The following is a 23,200-nucleotide window of genomic DNA, read 5'->3' on the forward strand; positions in this document are numbered from 1 at the left end:
ATAAAAGATTTCTTGAAGCAAAATCTGGAACCTCATAATGTCTAGCTTGCATTATTGGTACTGAAATATTAGATATATCAACATTTGTGCATTGTCAACAACTGACTGTCCCATCAAAGTAAAATGCAATAAAATGCTCAATACTTATTGTCAGTTTTCACAATGAACGGAAGCGATTTGTACTCTTTCAAAAAATAAAAGCTCTTTTCTCATGTCACACAAAAAATTAAATCCATAATAGAAAGCTGTTTTTTAAATGTGCATCTTAAATAAATTCAATCTCACTCGCTCACTGCTCATCGGAATTCAAAGCTTTGATTGGCTGAGCGGCGTCACATGATGGATGATCTAGAAAAGCTGCCCTGGTTCAAACAGAAACGCTCTGTCTAAATTTGACAATGATTTATGGGATATTGTTCTGGGTCTGGATCCAGACTGGTGTCTTCCTATTAGTGACTTCTGCTCTATATGTTAATGACATATCCATTTAAAAGATAAAATAATGAATGAGTATGATAACTTAAAATCAATCCCCTTTTGGGAGAAAGCACTTCATTCATAGTGGAGAGATAATTCAAATGAAAGACATTTATTATAAAGTTATTTATTATAAAAAAAGTGCAGAATACAGATCTCCAGTGCACTACATACACAGATAGAAGAAGAAAGTACAACTAAAGTTTCCCAAAGTACAACACATACCTTGAGGAACTGTCATCCTGGTTGCTCTTACTCCGTCTCTTCCTGGTTGCCCTGGTGGAAGACCTGGTGACTGGCCTTCTGGGAGCAGTGGCAGCTGCAGCCTGCTCTTGGTCACGCTGTAAAATGTATGTGATGGCTGCGTCCATCTTGCTCCCAGGATCACAGGTTGACTTCATTCCTCGGAGGTAGTTGACACAGCTGTGTGTGTAGAGGGGAGAGCAGTGGGCTGTAATGTCTGCTGAAGCACCAACAACACCATCTAAAGCTTTTCACTCTTGAGTTTTATCAAACCTGATTCTGTACTTGTCCTCCGACTCATACAGATCCTTCAGCGTCACCGTTCTGGAACGACCAAAACCAAGGAGGGCCTCTCCCGCTTGGCCTGGCTGGAGGGATCTCTCTTTGGCTCTTTCAACCCCACGATGAAATCTGACTTCTCCCAAAACATCACGGTAAGGAATCGCGTATTTAGTCAAGGAAACCTTCAAATAAGAGAAGAGTTGTGTCATAATTAAAGCTCTTTCTATGCAATTCAAATGTGCAAACAAGCTGATTACAGTCTATATATATACATGCATACATTCACAGCATCAAATTCAAAGACAGAACAGTAAGAGAATTTATAAAGCGGTAGCAGTGTAAAATTCACCACTGGCAAAAAAAATAAAACCACAAAGGAAAAATATGTAAACAGTTTACATATTTGTAATGTATTCTCCAACTATTTTCCTAACTTTAGCTGAGCTCTTTTTTTAATAAACAAATCCTGCTTCAAATGTCAGTGTGAGCACAGCATCTCATCTTTCTCTGCAGTACCTTTTGGGCTGTTGTTGGACTCTCGCTCACTGAGTGCTCTCGCTCCTCCTGGTGGGCAGCCACCAAAAAGGCAACGTAGCTCACATCATTCTCCAACAGCCATTTGAATTTTTGACCTTTGTATTTGCCAAACTGAATCACATATCTGCTCAGAACGAGCCTGTCGTTGCCAGGGTCTCCGCCCTCAGAGAGAACTTGAGCCTTGGCGTCAGCCTCCACCTCCTCTTGCTTCTTCATCTTCACAGGAGCACCTGCTTGTTGAGCAGCTTTTAATGCAGACTGCCCGGCTGCATAGAACTCAGCCTCCTGCGAGGGCTTTGTGTCCAACTTCCCGTTAGAGGTCTTGCGAAAAATGGGATCACCTTTCTAAAGAAGAGAAAGAAAATCAAAACCGAAACCACTCAGCAGTGTATCTTTATTAATGACCAGCCACCTGTGATAGAAAATCTCTGAATTTCACTGTGTGATGTTGAACTTACGTCCACATAAGCTTTGGTCTTTGATTCTGTAGAGAAAGAGAACAGGGTGTTAAGAATAGTTGTATTTTCTGACTTTGACTTTCTTTTGACTAGAGTCCAACTGGTTTATCGGTTGGTCAGTTACGCCGGGTTTACACCTGACATGGAAGTGCCTCGCTGTTCTCAAGAGCGCAGCCGTCTGGCTGTTCACACGGGACGAGCGTTACTCACCCAGTGTCTTAGCCTCCTGGTTACAGCCGATCAGCCTCAGTGTATCCAAAACCACTTTAAGAGCTCCCACTGCCGTGAACTTAGAAACCAGGAGGTCTGTGATCTTCACAGGATTTGTATCCTCTACCTCACTGCACCTGATCTTCGGCTCTTCCCCGCGGTCCTTCAGATGGAAACAAAACTTATCCATGTTTTTATCGCTCAGACTCTCCAGCGCCTTAAAGATAAGTGTGCATATTATGCGCGACATCTCTCAGCAGCCTGCACGGGTTGTTTCCGTAGATTTGATTTAAAGAGAGATCGTTTCGTTAAAGGGAGATGCGCAAGGTAAGTTAAAAGCAATTAAGATGCCTTCGATGCCGTCAGAATTTTGACATTTGTACGGCTTTCCTTAAAGAGGTAGTTCATCCAGAAATTAAAATTCACTCATAATCTACTCATCACTATGCCGATGGAAGGGTGAGTGAAGTGTTTGAGTCCACAAAACATTTTGTGAGTTTCAGGTGTAAACAGGGTTGCAGCCAAATTCCAAGAAATATAAGTAAAGAGGGCTTCTGTAAATCGCTGGACTGGTCTTGGTATTTTCGACAGCACTTGAAAGCAACACGGGGTTTCGAAGTAACATACGCCGCTCCCTGGACGACGTCGCGTCGCTAAGGGTGGGGGGTGGGGGGCGTGGCGGCGGCGGTGAATAAACAACAGGGGGGTAAGAAGGCATTATGCTATGATTTTACTGGACTTGCCCAGTTGAGATCAAAGGGCAGTATATGGCCCCATAACTAAAATTAGTTTGACACCCCTGTTCTAGATGGATCAGAGCTACTATGACTCTGACGGACAGAGGCATTCGTCTTCCTTCTGGCCGGAATACCCATCTCCCAGCTTCGCCACCCTCCTGCCTCACCTGCCCCCGGCCTTTGCCCCTCAAACTCCAGCCCTCAGTCCTCAGAGCCGTACTGCCCCCGTGTGGCCAAACGCAAAAACCCACACCCTCAGAGACCAGGCAGGGAGGGCCACATGCCAGGGATGTCGGCCTATCCAGGTGAGAATATACCATTGTATACATTCACCCAACTTTGAGGTCTTGTACTTCTTTACATTCGATGCCTCATTTTAATTGATGTGAAAAGTCGAAAATATGACACCATGGTGGTTCGATCCCCGGCTCATGTGGCCTGCATGCCAAAGTGCCCTTGAGCAGGATACTGAACCCCAAACTGCCCCTGATGGCTCTGCTATATCGCAGCATATAGTGTTAATAAAACATATTAACCATAAAAGTATTCTGCATTTGATTATGAAAATATATGTTTCCTCAATTTTACTTTCATCTCTCCTAAGTTGACACACTCTCTTACAAGGTACTGTTTATTACAGATTAAATGCCGCTATTAATAGTTGATACAACATTTACTGATGTTTTATAGGTCAGACATTAACAAGAGCACCTTTTGGGTTGCCAGGTTGTGTAAAATCAGCATGGCTCTGTTCTCGTCTTTTTAGTTGGCTGTATGATTTATGAAGTCAAAAAGTTAAAAAACACATTTCTCTGCCTCATATACAAGTATATAGACATGACCTGGTCCTGAGTCCTCCTCCTGATCTGGATAACAGGTTGTTTCCTGACCAATAACGCCCCCTTCCCCTAAATGTTGTGCTAATAGTCAATACATTTTTGCATAATCCTGCTATTTAATAGACAAACAAACACAGATTAAATCATAACCTCTTTGTTGAGGTAATCAACCAGTGTCATTGAAGTACAACACATATGATCTCTTCAAGCAAGTAAAGATTATTCCACCACACTGAATGAACCTCTCACCAAGAAAAGTTTCTTCATGAGGAGTATCTCCAGAAACTAAAGGTGTTTTCAGTGTTTTGTAGTTTTTTTCATCCATAATAAACTTTCATGAGTCGCTTTTCCTCTGTGGCTTTAATGAATGAATTGAATCAGTCAACGGCAATTTCAAATCAACAGGCTACGTTTGCAGAGTACAATCGTTTAGATAAAAGAACTCTACATTTTAAAAACAAGAAAAACAAGTAAGAAGACCACAATTAGAGAAGATGTTTCCATCTATGTCCAAGGTACAATTAGGCACTGAATCATTTATCCTTATAATGTATTTTTACATGATCTTTTCTCAGCATAGGGTAAGCCCTTTAGAAAATGGATGATTGTACTTGTATCTAACGAGACAGATATATAAACACATGGATATACAGACAGACAGAGAGATAGAAAGATAGAGAGATGGATAGATACTTGATTGATCATGAGGGGAATTTAGAGTAAGCCACAGGAGCCTCCAAAGAGGATTTTGTCAGTAACGTAGAAGACGGGATTGTTGTGCCCTCCACCAGGTCCTTTTCACCTTCCTCTGTATGGGTCTGCAGGTGGAACAAAAAAGGAAACTGTATTAGTGAGCCGACCCTTATAAAACAGTGTCAGGGACATTCTAGAGACTAAACTGCAATTTCACAATTAATACATAAAAATGTACCAAATATATCCAAGCAGTTTTTAACATTCCCCACACAAATATGTAAAATATATTAACAGCCTGCAAAAAGTGATAATGAGTTTGTTGCTCTGGAGCAGATATGTTTTCCTCTGGAGCAGCGGTTCACAATGAAAAATCTAAGATGGAAGATTTCTTTAAGCAAAATAATGTCTAGCTTGCATTATTGGTACTGAAATATCTGGTATATCAATGTTTGTGCATTGTCAACAACTGACTGTCCGATCAAAGTAAAATGCAATGAAATGTTCAATATTTATTGTCAGTTTTCACGATGAACGGAAGCGAATTGTACTCTCTTAAAAAATAAAATCACTTAATTCATATGAGTTATTGTTCTGGGTCTGGATCCAGACTGGTGTCTTCCTCTTAGTGACCTCTGCTCTATATGTTAATGGTATATCCATTTAAAAGATAAAATAATGAATGACTAGAGTATAACTTAAAATCAATCCCCTTTTGGGAGAAAGTACTTCATTCATAGTGGAGAGACAATTCAAATGAAAGACATTTATTATAAAGTTATTTATTATAAAACGTGCAGAAGACGGATCTCCAGTGCACTACATACACAGATAGTAGAAGAAAGCACAACTAAACTTTCCGTAAGTACAACACATACCTTGAGGAAATGGCATACTGGTTGCCCTGGTGGAAGGATCTGGTGAACGGCCTTCTGGCAGCTGAAGCCCGCTTCTGGTCACGCTGTAAAATGTATCTGATGGCTGCCTCCATCTTGGTCCCAGGATCACAGGTTGACTTCATTCCTCGGAGGAAGTTGACATACCTGTGTGTGTAGAGGGGAGAGCAGTGGCCTGTAATTTCTGCTGATGCACCAACAACACCATCTAAAGCTTTTCATTCTTGTGTTTGATCAAACCTGATTCTGTCCTGGTCCTTCGCTTCATACAGATCCTTCAGCGTCTCCGTTTCGTGACGACCAAAACCAACGAGGGCCTCTCCCGCTTGGCCTGGCTGGAGGGATCTCTCTTTGGCTCTTTCAACCCCACGACGAAATCCGACTTCTCCCAAAACCTCAGGGTAAGGAATTGCGTATTTAGTCAAGGAAACCTTGAAATAAGAGAAGAGTTGTGTCATAATTAAAGCTCTTTCTATGCAATTCAAATGTGAAAACAAGCCGATTACAGTCTATATATATACAGGCATACATTCACAGCATCAAATTCAAAGACAGAACAGTAAGAGAATTTATAAAGCGGTAGCAGTGTAAAATTCACCACTGGCAAAAAATAAAACCACAAAGGAAAAATATGTTAAAAGTTTACATATTTGTAATGTATTCTCCAACTATTTCCCGAACTTTAGCTGAGCTAATCTTGCTTCAAATGTCAGTGGGAGCACAGCATCTCATCTTCCTCTGCAGTACCTTTTGGGCTGTTGTTGGACTCTGGCTCACTGAGTGCTCTCGCTCCTTCTGGTGGGAAGCCACCAAAAAGGCAACGTAGCTCACATCATTCTCCAACAGCCATTTGAATTTTTGACCTTTGTATTTGCCAAACTGAATCACATATCTGCTCAGAACGAGCCTGTCGTTGCCAGGGTCTCCGCCCTCAGAGAGAACTTGAGCCTTGGCGTCAGCCTCCACCTCCTCTGGGTTCTTCATCGTCACAGGAGCACCTGCTTGTTGACCAGCTTTTAATGCAGACTGTCCGGCTGCATAGAACTCAGCCTCCTGCGAGGGCTTTGTGTCCAACTTCCCATTAGCGGTCTTGCGAAAAATGGGATCACCTTTCTAAAGAAGAGAAAGAAAATCAAAATCAAAACCACCCAGCAGTGTATCTTTATTAATGACCAGCCACTTGTGATAGAAAATCTCTGAATTCACTGTGTGATGTTGAACATACGTCCACACAAGCTTTGGTCTTTGATTCTGTAGAAAAAGAGAACAAGGTTTTAAGAATATTGTTATTTTCTGACTTTGACTTTCTTTTGACTAGAGTCCAACTGGTTTATCGGTTGGTCAGTTACGCCTGGTTTACACCTGACATGGAAGTGCCTCGCTGTTCTCAAGAGCGCAGCCGTCTGGCTGTTCACACGGGACGAGCATTACTCACCCAGTGTCTCAGCCTCCTGCGAGGAATTTGTGCCCAACTTTCCGTCAGAGGTCTTGTGAAAAATGGGATCACCTTTCTAAAGAAGAGAAAGAAAATCAAAACCAAAACCACTGAGCAGTGTATCTTTATTAATGACCAGCGACTTGTGATAGAAAATCTCTGAATTTTACTGTGTGATGTTTAACTTACGTCCACACAAGCTTTGGTCTTTGATTCTGTAGTGAATGAGAACAGCGTTTTAAGAATATTGTTATTTTCTGACTTTGACTTTCTTTTGACTAGAGTCCAACTGGTTTATCGGTTTGTCAGTAAAAATGGTCGGTTATGAGCCTTTCACAGATGGAGCAGTGCCAGGGTTTATATTTGCTGACAGCTCTGATATGAAAAATTGTATTCGACAGAATAACACTCAGACAGAGACTCTTACTGTCTGACACGCTACAAACCGCTAATCCATGTGACAGCATCATTTCAATCTCATGTTAAGTCTCCCTGATAACTGCCATGTACTCGTGTTCAGTGATCAACACAATGTTTACAGATATGTTCACAAAAAAGTGCATTTATGTATCTTTACATTTTTAAATGATGTTATTTACTTTACTCTAAATAGTTGTATATATTTGGTTGTATTTTATTTATAGTTGTTTGTAATAAAGTTTATGGTTGAACTATAAGATATCAAGCTTCAGTTAAGTTATATTGTTATATGGTTTTAATACGGTTCCATTTCTGCCAATAGATCCCTTCACCTAAATCTTACACACTGGACCTTAAGTTTTATTTATGGAGCTGCTATGAATTATTAACTAGCAAAAATACACATGAATTCAAAATCTCATGTTTGTCTCTGAACTACTTTATAATACGTCTACTACTTTATTTATAGTAGACCACTCTAGATTGAGACAAAAATCTAAACACAAACCATAAGTTTGTTTCAACCCTTTTAATAGATAGTTATTATTATTTATATTACTCTGACTTCATTATGATAATAATACAGTAGTTTTCCCTGACCCTGCTGTGACATGAATTAGACTCACCCAGTGTCTCAGCCTCCTGGTTACAGCCGATCAGCGTCAGTGTCTCCAAAACCACTTTACGAGCTCCCAGTTCTGTGAACTTAGAAACCAGGAGGTCTGTGATCTTCACAGGTCTTTTATCCTCTACCTCACTGCGACTGATCTTCGGCTCTTCCCTCCGGTCCCTCAGATGGAAACAAAACCTCTCCAGGTCGTTATCGCACAGATTCTCCAGCGCTTGCAAGATAAGTGTGCTTATTGTGCGCGACATCTCTCTGCAGCCTGCACGTCTTGTTTCCGTAGATTAGATTTAAAGAGAGATCGTTTTGTTAAAGAGATTCTCGCGCTCCTACAGTTTGAAGCGAGATCATGCGGAAGACCAAAATGTCGGCAGACTGTCTGTCATTGGCCCGACAGAAAAGATACCTTCGATGCCGTCAGAATTTTGATATTTTTACGGCTTTCCTTAAAGAGATAGTTCATCCAGAAATTAAAATCCACTCATGATCTACTCACCACTATGCCGATGGAAGGGTGAGTGAAATGTTGAGTTGAGACATTTAGGGAGTTCCATACTGCTCCTGTGGTGTCATCCTAGTGTTTGTAAGCCCAGACATTCATATTCGACTCAAAACACTGTAATTTACACTGTGTTTTTTGTGAAATGTCTCCTGTGGTCTATGCGTGAACCTTCAGCCTAACTAACCAACAAACCAACCAGCTAACGAACCAACTCACCATGTAAGCAAGCAAGCAATCAACCAACCAACCAGAAAATCATCCAACCAACTAACCAACAAACCATATAGACAACCAACAAATCAGCCAGCCAACCAACTAACCCTATAAGCAACCAACCAGTAATTCAGCCAACCAACTAACCGTATAAGTAACCAACCAGTAATTCAGCCAACTAACTAACCAACAAGCCGATAACCAAGCGACCAACCAATGTGTTGAATGTTTAATACAATTATAGATAGATAGATAGATAGATAGAAAGATAGATAGATAGATTACTTTATTCATCCCCGAAGGCAAATTAAGTCGTCATAGCAGCCGGTATATTTGAATACAATAAAATACAATGCAATAGAATAAAATAAAAAATATTGAGGTAGAAAGAATAAAAACAGAAACACAAGATAAATAGGTAGATAAGGTGCAGTGGCAAGATGATGGTAATAGTACTGATGATATGATGGTAATGTTATTGTTAGACAGTATATATAATATAGTATATAATATATATCATAATATATATTTATATATGATAGTAATTATACCAATTATACCAATATAATAGCAGTATATAGTAATAATGGCAGCAACAGTATATATAATATAAACCATTAAATGAACTATTTGATATTTAAATAAATTAACTTTCTTTCGTAAACAGTGAAACAAATGTCTGCATGCGTTTTAATAAAGCCAAACAAAGAAATGATTTTTAAAAAAGAAAGTCTATCTGTGAATCACTGGACTAATGTTGCTATTTCCAACAGCACGTGAAGCCAGCACACTTCGTTAACTTTCACTTTCGGTTGTCTGAGGCTGTGAACAACGGACACGCTGGAGGATCTGACCGAGCAGAACCTGGAGAAGTTCCGCCACAGGCTCGGGGACCGCCAGGAGGAGCCTCGGGTCAGACGCGCCCGAGTGGACGGGAAGAACTTCCTGGTGCTCACCGACGTCCTGGTCTCCACCTTCACCGAGAAAGGAGCAGTGCCCGTGGCTGTAGAGATTCTCCGAGAGATCGACTGCCACCAAGAAGCAAAAAGATAAGTAGTCGAAGAATGTCGGTAATAAAGTCTACATGCAAGAATACACGTATTGACAGGCAAAATATATATTTTTGTTATTATACAAACATTTTTCATAAAAATCATAAACTTACAAACGTATGGTTATGTAAAGTGTACAATGATAATGAAGGTGAATTGGAAACTCTAATAAACAATAACAGATAATTTGTTTTACCTTAACAAGAGTAGTAGGACATTTATAACATTTCTACAGATAGTTAAACAATAATATTAGAGTCTTGTTTGTAATTGTGGCTAAAATCTTTCATATTAATAACTATTTATAATTCTCACGATATTTAACGCCTCTCTTTTTCTTATAAGTTTAAAGGCAGATTGTTTTGCTCCTCAACTTTGTGCTTTTATAAAAAGAACATTTAAGGGGGGCTGAAGCCCCCCTAAAATGTTCTTCAGCCCCCCCAAATAATTATTGGGATTTTTTTTTAATTAAACAATTGTTTTACACATGGACAAGTTATATATACATATGTGAGATCGTTTCTGGTTTGTATGTTTTCTCCCCCTTCAAACTACAATCCAATAGCCGCTCATCACACTTAACAATAAAAGACCGGGCACTAGGACCTTGGGGAGTCTGCATCGCTGCTGCGCTGGCTTTCTCACTCTGCCAAGTAACGTCTCTCATCAAGACACAGGATTACAGCCAAGGAGTTTAGCTCATAGTAAATGATGCACAGAATGAAATTGTAAGTACAGGTAGTAACAGAATGTAGTTGTTAACGATTGTTACCTGCTTAAATTTAGGTTTACTTGAGGCAAATGAAAGGGAATATTGTAATATTGTAATTTTTTCCTTCTGCTCCTAATACAACAAATAAACAACTCAGAAGTTGACACTGGCAGGTCCATTCTCCATCCATTGTGTGTGGTCCCTTTAAGAATTAGGATTTGGGAGTGACGCGGATATGAAAACTAGTTCATCCGTCTTTCCTTTACAAGCAGGAATATTATTTCTCTCTATTTGAGAAAAGTTCATATTTGTGTTGTCAAATTTCACAATGACCCTGAAATTCTGTCTCTTCTGTTCTCTTATACTGAATGAATGCAAGCAAAGATCCAGAGAAAAATCACACTCTTTCTGATTAAACCAATCTAAGAACTGTATGAAACAATGGATATCCGCAGCCTCAAATGAGCCCAAAAAAAAATGGCGCGCTGTGCGCGCAAACATTCTTCATCCTTAGGGGCTAAGCCCCCCCTTTCTTTGAATCCTAGAAACGCCCCTGGTGTAACACTTCCTCTACAATAATGCCATATTTTATGTTTCCTATCATTTTATTAGGGACGGACGAGCCTGAAGGACACAGCTGTGCTGACCGTTTTCTGTCTCTTATGGCAAAGAAGAAAAATAAAACACTGGGTTCTTATCTAAAGTGTATCAAATCAGGAAGCGAAAGATAAACATTGTTCTAATAAGTGTTCATTTGAATATATAATCTATAATGAATATAGAAATTAACTCTTTTATCCATGACACTTAGCAATGACTGCCAACTCTAAACAGTTGCAGGCCTTCTTTAGTTAGGGAGGAAAACACAAAGTGTTGTGCAGATGAAGCTGGTGCATGTCGCCTCATGTTGATAATAATAAATTAATAAATATGCAAGTTATTTGAGCTATGTGTCTGTCTAATCTTTTTACTTTGTTGCAATCATTTTACTTTAATGCTCGATTATAGGCAACATCTTTGTGTTGGACTGAGCGCTAAAGCATGTGAAATGTATTTGAAATAGGATTTCTGCTCCCTGCTGGCACTCAAAATGCAGCCCATGGTATATCTCACTGGTCTATATAGGCCTACTGCTTATAATAATCAGCTACCTCTATTTTTGTGACGGTGACATGACGTCATACAAAATTGCCCCACCAGAAATTTCAGGCTAAAATCGCCACTGATCACAACATATAATAGAATACAGTGTATAGGATATATGTGAAGTAAATCTAATAAAATATTTAATTAGAAATATAAAGTGTATACAGAGTAGTAGAGGATCCCCTTTAGAAACACATGAGTGTGCCATTAGTCTTCCTCGGGTCCTAAACATATAAATACATTACATACATCCCATGAAGAAAGTAAAGAGTGAATACATACAGGAAGAGCAGAAAACGTAATATCTAGATCAAAAGGCAACCTCAACAAGTTGGATAAACCAGTGAACTGTGCAGTTCTATCACATATGAGCAGAAAGCAGAATGAAACAAGAGAACACACAGAAAGGCCTGCAGACTGAGCCTATTTTAGAGTAATGCTGGATATAAATGCAAAATATAACTGAGAATGAAATAAGCATATTACATGAGACAAAAAGTGGTTTTGCACATATTATGCATTAGTTGTATTAAACACGAATGTCTTTCTCCAGCTCTATTAAAACGAACTTGGTTAGGTTTAAGGTTGCAAACCTCTTGTTCTCTTAAACAGCTTCAACATATTGTGAGGTGGCTGTTGTACTTTACAGTCTCATATTGTGTCTTCAGATGCTTTTTACTTTCTGACCAGTAGTACGAAACCCAAAGAACTGAATGAACTGGACCCAGAAGAAAATAACCAGAACATATTTTTCTAATGTGTAAATATAATATGTCACATAGAAGTTTCAAAGTACAGGTGTATGTAAAAACATGAAGACAATTAAACACAGGTCACAATTACCACACACAAAGAATTTGGAAAAAAATTCAATTCAATTCAATTGGTACCGCCACATCTTAAAGCGACCACCAGGTGGCAGGAACTCAAACTCCCTGAACAGGAGGTCTACAGACCTGGATCTGACAAACCCTTATAATTTTACCTGGTATCTTGACTAGATTATATACTCTATTTATTCTTTTATACTACTGGAACTACTAAAACTACTTACTAATAGAAAGATGTATGTATCTCTGTAAGATATCTACTACATTGTCAGATTCTGTTTCTTTTTAATTCCACAGGTTGCTTCCAGACGAGATGAGTTGCACTTTCCTCCTCCTGGTTTCCCGCAGCGACACCTATCATGGCCGTTTCCTGCTCGTCTTGTCTCGACAGTCCCTGTGGCTCAGAGCACTCAGCTCTGGCCCCATGATCAGTCGCAGCCTGCGAGAGAGCTACAGGCTCCTGCAGCTGCCTGATGAGGGGCAGAGCAGTCCTGCGCAGGTGAAAGAGGCCTACCTGCACCAGTTTAAAGGACCATACCAATGATTTAGCATTTTATAGCAGATATTACGACGTAGTAGATTCTACTTGCAGCGACTTGGAAGTTGCTTGAAACGTGGACGTTGGCAGATTTTATTATAAGAATTAAGCTGTGAGCAGGAGCTTGTTAGAAAAGTTTTGGACTCATATCTCATCCCTACCAAGTTCCATTTTCATTCCATCGTCCAGTTGTTTGTGCGAATTCTTGTTCACAAATATAAATATAATCTTATGTATAAGCACCAATAGGATGAAAGCACTGGTATGCTCCTTTAGTTCTTCTGTCCTTCCTCCTCCATCATCATCATCCACTGACTCCATCTTTCTGTATTATGTTTAACCTCCAGACTACCCTGGTGAAGAGCTGTCTTTTCTGTTAGACAGTAAAGCGCCCGGGCAGCAGCAGTATCCAGCAGAGAGCAGCTACCCAGAGCCGCCCAAATCATCTTCTCTTCCTTACGACACCAAAAGTAAAACCTCCAAAATAAACCCACAGTATATCATGTTGTTGGTTTTATTTGGGCTTTTATGACAATTTTCTTTTGTTTGTCTCTCTCTCTCTCTCTACTCAGTGAGCACCAGTGACACTGCTCTGTTCAACCTGGACTCGTATCAGGAGTTCAACTGGTGGAGCTCTTATCCACATGGTGAGTCTCTGATTTATACTGAATATAAAGTTCCTTTTTAAAGGACCCTCTTTTTCTGACCAACTTTCTTTGTGTCGAGCAGATGGGCCGGCGGTAGACCAGCCACAGACTGGGTACCAGGAGTCTCCGCAGACATATCAGAGCCTGGTGCCCCAGGGTGGACAGTTCAGCCCGGCCATGGAGGGCAGCCACAGCCCCTTCTTGACCACAAAAGCCCCCAACACGTTACAAAGTAAGACATTGTCATTTATGTTAAGACAAAGGAGAATAATCACGGCTGCCAATGGGCGGATCTGTAAAGTGTGAACCTTCTCTCTGTGCCAGGTGAGATGGATCAGAGCTACTACGACTCTGACGGACAGAGGCATTCGTCGTCCTTCTGGCCGGAATACCCATCTCCCAGCTTCTCCACCCCCCTGCCTCACCTGCCCCCGGCCTCCTGCCCCTCGAACTCCAGCCCTCAGTCCTCAGAGCCGTACTGCCCCCGTGTGGCCAAACGCAAAAACCCACACCCTCAGAGACCAGACAGGGAGGGCCATATGCCAGGGATGTCGGCCTATCCAGGTGAGAATATACCATTGTATATAAATAGTAAATAAAACATGTAAGACTAAGAAAGCAGTATACAAATGCAATCCATTTAACGTTCAATACATTAGTCCATTAATAATAATTATTCAGCAGTATAATATAAGTATAAGACTATTCCTCTATATTTTTCTTTTTGGATACTGAACCAAAAAGTGTTTTTTTGCTGCATTCTGATTATAACAGTTTAATCAAATCTCACATGTTGTTTTATAATCTACTTGGCCTCTGTAACCAAATCAATCTTTGTTTGTATTAATTTATTCATTCAGGTTCTGGTCCAATCCAGTTGTGGCAGTTTTTACTGGAACTACTTCTGGACTCGGCCTGTCGTACCTTCATCTCCTGGACGGGCGACGGCTGGGAGTTCAAGATGTCCGACCCCGCTGAGGTAAGGACAAAATCTGTTGTGGTTGCTGGACAAAATGCCAAACTGGAGGCTTCCAAGTGTCCGTTCACAAACCAATGGGTGACCTCACTCTGGGTTGCCCCTTGGCGTAAAACGTTCTTCTTCCACCTCAGTGTTTTTCTGAAATATCAACGCACCTAAGTAGCTTTTGTTGATCTTACAGGTGGCCAAGCGCTGGGGCCAGTGCAAGAACAAACCCAAGATGAACTACGAGAAGCTGAGCCGCGGCCTGCGGTACTACTACCACAAGAACATCATCCACAAGACGGCAGGCAAACGCTACGTCTACCGCTTCGTCTGCGACATACAGGGCATGCTGGGAAAGACGGCACAGGAGGTCCTGATCAGTCTGAACGTTGTGCCCACACACACCGAGTCGTGGCAGTGTCCCGGGGCGCCAGCGGCGGTGACGTCTGACCACAGCAGTGAAACATGGGCACCTCAGTAGGAGATGGGGGGCTGGACTGGTGCTGCTGGCTGAGAGTGACCAGCCCCTTTCCACAGAGTACTACAGACTACAAAGTGAACACTGGCTCTTAAAGTGGCGATGTGGTCACACTCAGACCAGGAGCCAGTTTGTAGATGTTGCATTTCAGGGAAAAGAAATAATCCAAAACTCATAAAAGTCACAATGCATCAGTCTTGAAAGACAATGCGTTAGACTCTGTGAAATAATAACTCTCCTAATACCTGACTCATAAACACGAAGCTCCTTCACCTCAGGGCTTAATAACTGCAGCACAGGGAGCATTTTTAGCAATATGAATAGAGACAATATCTTCATTCATTGGGTTTCTGAGGAGGAACTGATTTGTAAATAGTGTTTATAGAGACCCCTATGTAGAGTTTTGTGCATTTATATATTTTTGTATGCAAAACTCATGTCTACCTCTGTTGCTGATCAGAATAACATGAAGTGAGATCACTTGCAGGCAGCCACTGTGAAGGTTCTAGCCTGTGTGATGATTGTTTTGTGTAAATAAACTGTATATAAACATAGATCTCTGTGTAGTCTCATTCTTATTTAGTATTCTGCATTTGATTATGAAAATATGAAAATATATGTTTCCTCAATTTGTCTTTCATCTCTCCTAAGTTGACACACTCTCTTACAAGGTACTGTTTATTACAGATTAAGTGCCGCTATTTATAGTTAATACAACATTTACTGATGTTTTATAGGTCAGACATTAACAAGAGCACCTTTCGGGTTGCCAGGTTGTGTAAAATCAGCATGGCCCTGTTCTCGTCTTTTTAGTTGGCTGTATGATTTAAGTCAAAAAGTTCAAAAACACATTTCTCTGCCTCATATACAAGTATATAGACATGAGCTGATCCTGAGTCCTCCTCCTGATCTGGATAACAGGTTATTTCCTGACCAATAACGCCCCCTTCCCCTAAATTTTGAGCTAATAGTCAAGTAGTTTTTGCATAATCCTGCTATTTAATAGTCAAACAGACACAGATTAAATCATAACCTCTTTGTTGAGGTTATCAACAAGTGTCATTGAAGTACAACAAGTATGATCTCTTCAAGCAAGTGAAGATTATTCCACCACACTGAATGAACCTCTCACCAAGAATAGTGTCTTCACGAGGAGTATCTCCAGAAACTGAAGGCCTCAGTGTTTTGTAGTTTTTTTCATCCATAATAAACTTTCATGAGTCTCTTTTTCTCTGTGGCTTTAATGAATGAATTGAATCAGTCAACGGCAATTTCAAATCAACAGGCTACGTTTGCAGAGTACAACCGTTTAGATAAAAGAACTCTACATTTTAAAAACAAGAAAAACAAGTAGGAAGACCACAATTAGAGAAGATTTTTCCATCTATGTCCAAGATACAATTAGGCACTGAATCACTTATCTTCATAATGCATTTTTATAAGATCTTTTCTCAGCAAAGGGTAAGCCCTTTAGAAAATGCTCCCTCAATAAATGGCGTTGGATGATTGTACTTGTATCTAACGAGGCAGATAGATAAACACATGGATATACAGACAGACAGAGAGATAGAAATATAGATAAACACATGGATATATAGGAAGATAGATAGATAGACAGATAGACAAATAGATAGATATAGAGATAGAAGGATAGAAAGATAGAGAGGATAGATAAACACATGGATATAGGAAGATAGTTAGATAGACAGATAGACAGATAGACAGATAGACAGATAGACAGATAGATAGACAGATAGACAGACAGATAGACAGATAGATAGATAGAGAGATAGAGAGATAGAGAGATAGAAAGATAGAGAGATAGATAGATACTTGATTGATCTTGAGGGGAATTTAGAGTAAGCCACAGGAGCCTCCAAAGAGGATTTTGTCAGTAACGGTTAAGACGAATTGTTGTTTCCTCCATCAGGTCCTTTTCACCTTGGGTCTGCAGGTGGAACAAAAAGGAAACTGCATGAGTGAGCCGACCCTTATAAAACAGACATTCCAGTTGAACACAATTAATACATACAAATTGACCAAATATATCCTAGCAGCTTTTAACATTCCCCCCACAAATATGTCAAATCTATTTAACAGCCTGCAAAGAGTGATAATGAGTTGCTCCGGAGCAGATATGTTTTCCTCTGGAGCAGCGGTTCAATGAAAAATTTGAGATAGAAGATTTCTTTAAGCAATATCTGGAACATCATAATGTCTAGCTTGCATTATTTGGTACTGAAATATTAGATATATCAACGTTTGTGCATTGTCAACAACTGACTGTTCCATCAAAGTAAAATGCAATAAAATGTTCAATACTTATTGTCAGTTTTCACGATGAACGGAAGTGATTTGTACTCACTTAAAATCACTTAATTAATAGTGGAGAGACAATTCAAATGAAAGACATTTATTTTAAAGTTATTTATTATAAAACGTGGAGAAGACGGATCTCCAGTGCACTACATACACAGATAGTAGAAGAAAGCACAACTAAACTTTCCCAAAGTACAACACATACCTTGAGGAACTGGCATACCTGGTTGCCAAGGGGACGGATCTGGTGACTGGCCTGTTGGGAGCAGTGGCAGCTGCAGCCTGCTCTTGGTCGCGCTGTAAAATATATCTGATGGCTGCTTCCATCTTGTTCCCAGGAACACAGGTTGACTTCATTCCTCGGAGCCAGTTGACATAGCTGTGTGTGTAGAGAGGAGAGCAGTGGCCTGTAATGTCTGCTGATGCACCAACAACACCATCTAAAGCTTTTCACTCTTGTGTTTGATCAAACCTGATTCTTTTCATGTCCTTCGCTTTATACAGATCCTTCAGCGTCACCGTTTCATGAGGACCAAATCCAAGGAGGGCCTCTCCCGCTTGGCCTGGCTGGAGGGATATCTCTTTGGCTCTTTCAACCCCACGATGAAATCTGACTTCTCCCAAAACATCAGGGTAAGGAATCGCGTATTTAGTCAAGGAAACCTTCAAATAAAAGAAGAGTTTGTGTCATAATTAAAGCTCTTTCTATGCAATTCAAGTTTGCAAAAACAAACTGATTAACAGTTGAATCCCATACATGCATACATTCACAACATCAAATTCAAAGACAGAACAGGAAGACAATTTATAAAGATTGGTAGCAGTGTCCAAGTCACCACTGGCAAAAAAAATAAAACCACAAAGGAATAATATGTTAACATAGCTCCCAATTTGTTTCTTCATGTTGTGCGATGCACTGCCATTAGCTTAAGAGCTAAGGCTACAAACATCATGGAGTCTAGACTATGCTGTTCTTAAATTCATTATTAAAGCGTCAGGAAAAAATAAACCTCTGATCTTCTCTGCTCATGAGTAGCAGCTCCTGGATCAGCAATAAGAAGTTTCAGACAACTTCTTGGTTCTGTAATTTTATCCGCATCCACATTGAATGGGTTCATCTCACCCTCCACTAAGTTTGGTGGCAATCGATTTCGTATTTTTGGTTTAATTCTGCAAAATGAAAAAGCTGTAATAAACTTGCCTTTCCTCACAGGCCTCTCTTTAGGACATTGTATTTTATTTTCAATCATGTATTCTCCAACTATTCTCCTAACTTTAGCTGAGCTCTTTTTTTTTATAAACAAATCCTGCTTCAAATGTCAGTGTGAGCACAGCATCTCATCTTCCTCTGCAGTACCTTTTGGGCTGTCGTTGGACTCTGGCTCACTGAGTTCTCTTGCTCCCTCTGGTGGGCAGCCACCAAAAAGGCAACGTAGCTCACATCATTCTCCAACAGCCATTTGAAGTTTTGACCTTTGTATTTGCCAAACTGAATCACATATCTGCTCAGAACGAGCCTGTCGTTACCAGGGTCTCCGCCCTCAGAGAGAACTTGAGCCTTGGCGGCAGCCTCCACCTCTTCTGGGTTCTTCATCTTCACAGGAGCATGTCCTTGTTGAGCAGCTTTCAAAGCAGACCGCTCAGCTGCATAGTTATTAGCCTCCTGCGAGGGCTTTGTGTCCAACTTCCCATTAGAGGTCTTGCGAAAAATGGGATCACCTTTCTAAAGAAGAAAAAGAAAAATCCCAACCAATGCAACCCGGCAATGTATCTTTATTAATGACCAGCCACTTGTGATAGAAAATCTCAGAATTCACTGTGTGATGTTGAACTTACGTCCACACAAGCTTTGGTCTTTGATTCTGTAGAGAAAGAAAACAGCGTTTTAAGAATATTGTTATTTTCTGACTTTGACTTTCTTTTGACTAGAGTCCAACTGGTTTATCGGTTGGTCTGTAAAAATGGTCGGTTATGAGCCTTTCACAGACGGAGCAGTGCCAGGGTCTGTCAATACTGGGCCTTCTGTTGGAATCGTCCTTATAGTCCAGGCAATGTAGCGTTTTACGACCGACTAATTGTAAAAAAAAAAATTTCAGCATAGATCATTTCTATGAGGTGTCCAGAACAACATACTAAAAGTCCTAAGAAATCCTAGTTGAGGAAATATGTTTAATTCTCATCAAAGTGTGCCAATAAGGCCAGGCAACAATACACCCCAAAGGGGCTATTTTTTTCCTTTACTCCTATCGAAATGAAACTTTACACAATGAAGGTACCCATGTAAAGTAAAATTTTTTGTATTACAAGTTTCTTTGAATTCTTTATGAATTTGAATATGCAAATGAGCTATACACTAATCGAATATGCCCAAAATACACCCAAATAGGCTTAATTTGTTCCCTTACTCCTACCACAATAAAACTTTACTTCGTAAAAGTATAGATGAAAAGTAACTATTTTTGTATTACAAGTTTCTTTTGAAATGAATTTGAATATGCACATGAGCTCCACACGTATTGAATATGTCCTAATTTGCATAGGCAGAAACACCATTCATATGTATGACAAATACATCGGCCCAATCTTCATCCCATTATCCTAATGCCAATGGGTGATGGCAATGCTGATTTTAGCCCGGCCTCTATAACCTTAAAACTGCCTGGTTTGGTAGTACCTGCCAGGGGTATAACCCCCACTGGTATAGTCTTCAGGGTCACGGAGGCACACGAGCCCCCCCACCAAGAAAGAAAAAAGAATGACACTAGCTTTCTCGAACAAGCTAAGGTGTCCAGCCAGTCACAGGAAAATGTGGGAAAAGGCATCATCATTGCAGCAGGTGAAAAAGCTCTAGTGTCACTGTATGGGAGCGAAAAAGATGAATCACTGGATATGCTGAGATACAAGCGATTCTGTGATACAGTAACTCAGAACTCATCTCAAGTTGAACCTCAAACTCTCCCTCCAACGTCAACAGCTGCAAAGCTCCATAGTCTTCGGGTCTTTTACCAAATGATGGAGTGGAAAGGGGGAAGTGAACGTATGGACCCAAAAGACTGGGAGTGGCATGTTTTGGATGGGAGCTTTATGCCAATAATGACCGATCAGCCTGCGGCACCACCAGAAATACTCGATGTAGTCCGCTGTAGTTGCAAGACAGACTGCAGCACAAAGAGATGAAGATTGGGCCAATGTTTTGTCATACATATGAATGGTGTTTCTGCCTATGCAAATTAGGACATATTCAATACGTGTGGAGCTCATGTACATATTCAAATTCATTTCAAAAGAGACTTGTAGTAGAAAAAAGGTTACTTTTCATGTATACTTTTACCATGTAAAGTTTTATTGTGTTAGGAATAAAGGAAAAAATTAAGCCTATTTGGGTGTATTTTGGGCATATTCGATAAGTGTATAGCTCACTTGCATATTAAAATTCATTTTCAAAGAAACTTTTAATACAAAAAATGTTACGTTTCATGGTTGCTTTCATTGTGTAAAGTTTCATTTTGATAGGAGTGAAGGACAAAATAGCCCCTTTGGGGTGTATTGTTGCCTGGCCTTATTGGCACACATTGATGAGAATTAAACATATTTCCTCAACTAGGATTTCTTAGGACTTTTAGTTTGTTGTTCTGGACATCTTATAGAAATAATCTATGATGAAAACAAGTTCTTTTACAATTACTTCTATTTTTGGCTCCAAAATGGGCTTCTTTGCCTGGACTATTATCTGACCCTGCTGTGACATGAAATAGACTCACCCAGATTCTGGGCCTCCTTGTTACAGCCAATCAGCCTCAGTGTCTCCAAAACCACTTTAAGAGCTCCAGGTGCCGTGAACTTAGAAACCAGGAGGTCTGCGATCTCACAAGGTGTTTTGTCCTCCACCTCTCTGCACCTGATCTTCGGCTCGTCGCTGCGGTTCCTCACTTGGAAACAAAACTTATTCATGTTAATTTTGATCAGATTATCCAGCTCCTCCGAGATATATATTTGGATTGCCGACTCCATCTCTCTGCAGCCTGCAAGAGCCTCCTCCTCTTGCTTCATCGTCATCACAGGAGCATCTCCTTGTTGAGCAGCTTTAAAAGGAAACTTCCCGTCTGCATAGTTCTTAACCTCCTGCAAGGGCTTTCTGTCCAACTTCCCGTTAGAGGTCTTGGGATCGCCTTTCTAAAGACGAGAAAGAAAAATCAAAACCGAAACCACCCAGCAATGTATCTTTATTAATGACCAGCCACCTGTGATAGAAAATTTCTGAATTCACTGTGTGATGTTGAACTTACGTCCACATAAGCTTTGGTCTTTGATTCTGTAGAGAAAGAGAACAGCGTTTTAAGAATATTGTTATTTTCTGACTTTGACTTTCTTTTGACTAGAGTCCAACTGGTTTATTGGTTGGTCAGTTACGCCGGGTTTACACCTGACATGGAAGTGCCGCGCTATTCTCAAGAGCGCAGCTGTATGACTTTTCACACGGGACGAGCATTACTCACCCAGTGTCTCAGCCTCCTGCGAGGAATTTGTGCCCAACTTCCCGTCAGAGGTCTTGCGAAAAATGGGATCACCTTTCTAAAGAAGAGAAAGAAAATCAAAACCAAAACCACCCAGCAATGTATCTTTATTAATGACCAGCCACTTGTGATAGAGAATCTCTGAATTCACTGTGTGATGTTGAACTTACGTCCACACAAGCTTTGGTCTTTGATTCTGTAGAGAAAGAGAACAGCGTTTTAAGAATATTGTTATTTTCTGACTTTGACTTTCTTTTGACTAGAGTCCAACTGGTTTATCGGTTGGTCTGTAAAAATGGTCAGTTATGAGCCTTCCACAGACGGAGCAGTGCCAGGGTTTATATTTGCTGACAGCTCTGATATGAAAAATGTAATATTACAGAATAACACTCATAACACACAGTCAGACAGAGACTCTTACTGTCTGACACGTTACAAACCGCTAATCCATGTGACAGCATAATATCAATCTCACGTTAAGTCTCCCTGATAACTGCCATGTACTCGTGTCTTTGAGATGTTCAGGGTTCAATACAATGTTTACAGATATGTTCATACAAAAAAGTGCATTTATGTATCTTGACATTTTTAAATGATGTTATTTACTTTACTCTAAATAGTTGTATATATTTGGTTGTATTTGGGGATTCTTTTATTTATAGTTTTTTGTAATAATGTTTATGGTTGAACTGTAAAATATCAAGCTTCAGTTACGTTTCATTGGTATATGGTTTTAATACGGCTCCATTTCTGCCAATAGATCCCTTTCACCTAAATCTTACACACTGGACCTTAAGTTTTATTTATGGAGTTGCTATGAATTTTAACTAGCAAAAATACACATGAATTCAAAATGTAATGTTTGTCTCTGAACAAACCTACACTGTAAAAAGCCCAACTTCAAAATCATTGGTCTAACTTATTTTTAAAAGTTGAGTGAGCAAATTTTTTTTTTAAATGTTGAGCAAACCCAAAGTTTCAAGTTTACAAATAAGTAGTGCAGTCAACTGAACATTTTAAGTTGAGGAAACTTCAAATATTGCTTAGCCAGCTCCGGGATGCAAATATAAGTTCAGATTGAATGATATGAATGCATTTATATATGGAATATATCTACTTAGATATGTATATATAAACACACACACACAAACAAACATATATACATATGTGAACATATATATTTATGTCTTGTATTATTATTATACACATTTACACACACATATAAAATATATATATATATATATATAGCATGTTCAGATTTCTTTTTACCCCTTACTTTGTATTCACCTTCTGTCGTCTTGGAGTTTCAATTTTACCACTTTTACCAACCACATTATTAAATGTCCCAATATGCCCATCCACTGCAGCCACACAAGCAGTGATAAAGATAAAAAGAGAGAGTGGGGCTACGTATTCTCCACACAGGCTTGAGT

General features: G+C 39.9%; 2 protein-coding genes across 2 annotated transcripts; one reads left to right on the forward strand and one right to left on the reverse strand.

Annotated features, from left to right (window-relative positions):
• Positions 1 to 4,139: 4,139 nt before the first annotated feature.
• LOC133013795 (uncharacterized) lies at positions 4,140 to 8,183 on the reverse strand. The gene is made up of 8 exons (XM_061080840.1): positions 7,854 to 8,183; positions 6,997 to 7,022; positions 6,808 to 6,883; positions 6,598 to 6,623; positions 6,120 to 6,485; positions 5,613 to 5,803; positions 5,355 to 5,519; positions 4,140 to 4,601 (listed from the first exon to the last, which is right to left on the reverse strand). Exons 1-8 carry the CDS (start codon positions 8,101 to 8,103, stop codon positions 4,535 to 4,537), a joined length of 1,167 nt encoding a protein of 388 aa, XP_060936823.1. The 5' UTR covers positions 8,104 to 8,183; the 3' UTR covers positions 4,140 to 4,534.
• Positions 8,184 to 9,397: 1,214 nt separating this feature from the next.
• Positions 9,398 to 15,488, forward strand: LOC133013796 (protein c-ets-1-B-like). Its single transcript, XM_061080841.1, has 7 exons — positions 9,398 to 12,806; positions 13,193 to 13,315; positions 13,418 to 13,492; positions 13,575 to 13,724; positions 13,817 to 14,056; positions 14,353 to 14,471; positions 14,653 to 15,488. Coding segments are annotated over exons 2-7 (870 nt in total). The 5' UTR covers positions 9,398 to 12,806; positions 13,193 to 13,314; the 3' UTR covers positions 14,938 to 15,488.
• Positions 15,489 to 23,200: the final 7,712 nt, after the last annotated feature.

Source organism: Limanda limanda, chromosome 11, assembly GCF_963576545.1.
Source record: "Limanda limanda chromosome 11, fLimLim1.1, whole genome shotgun sequence".
NCBI classification, from domain to species: domain Eukaryota; kingdom Metazoa; phylum Chordata; class Actinopteri; order Pleuronectiformes; family Pleuronectidae; genus Limanda; species Limanda limanda.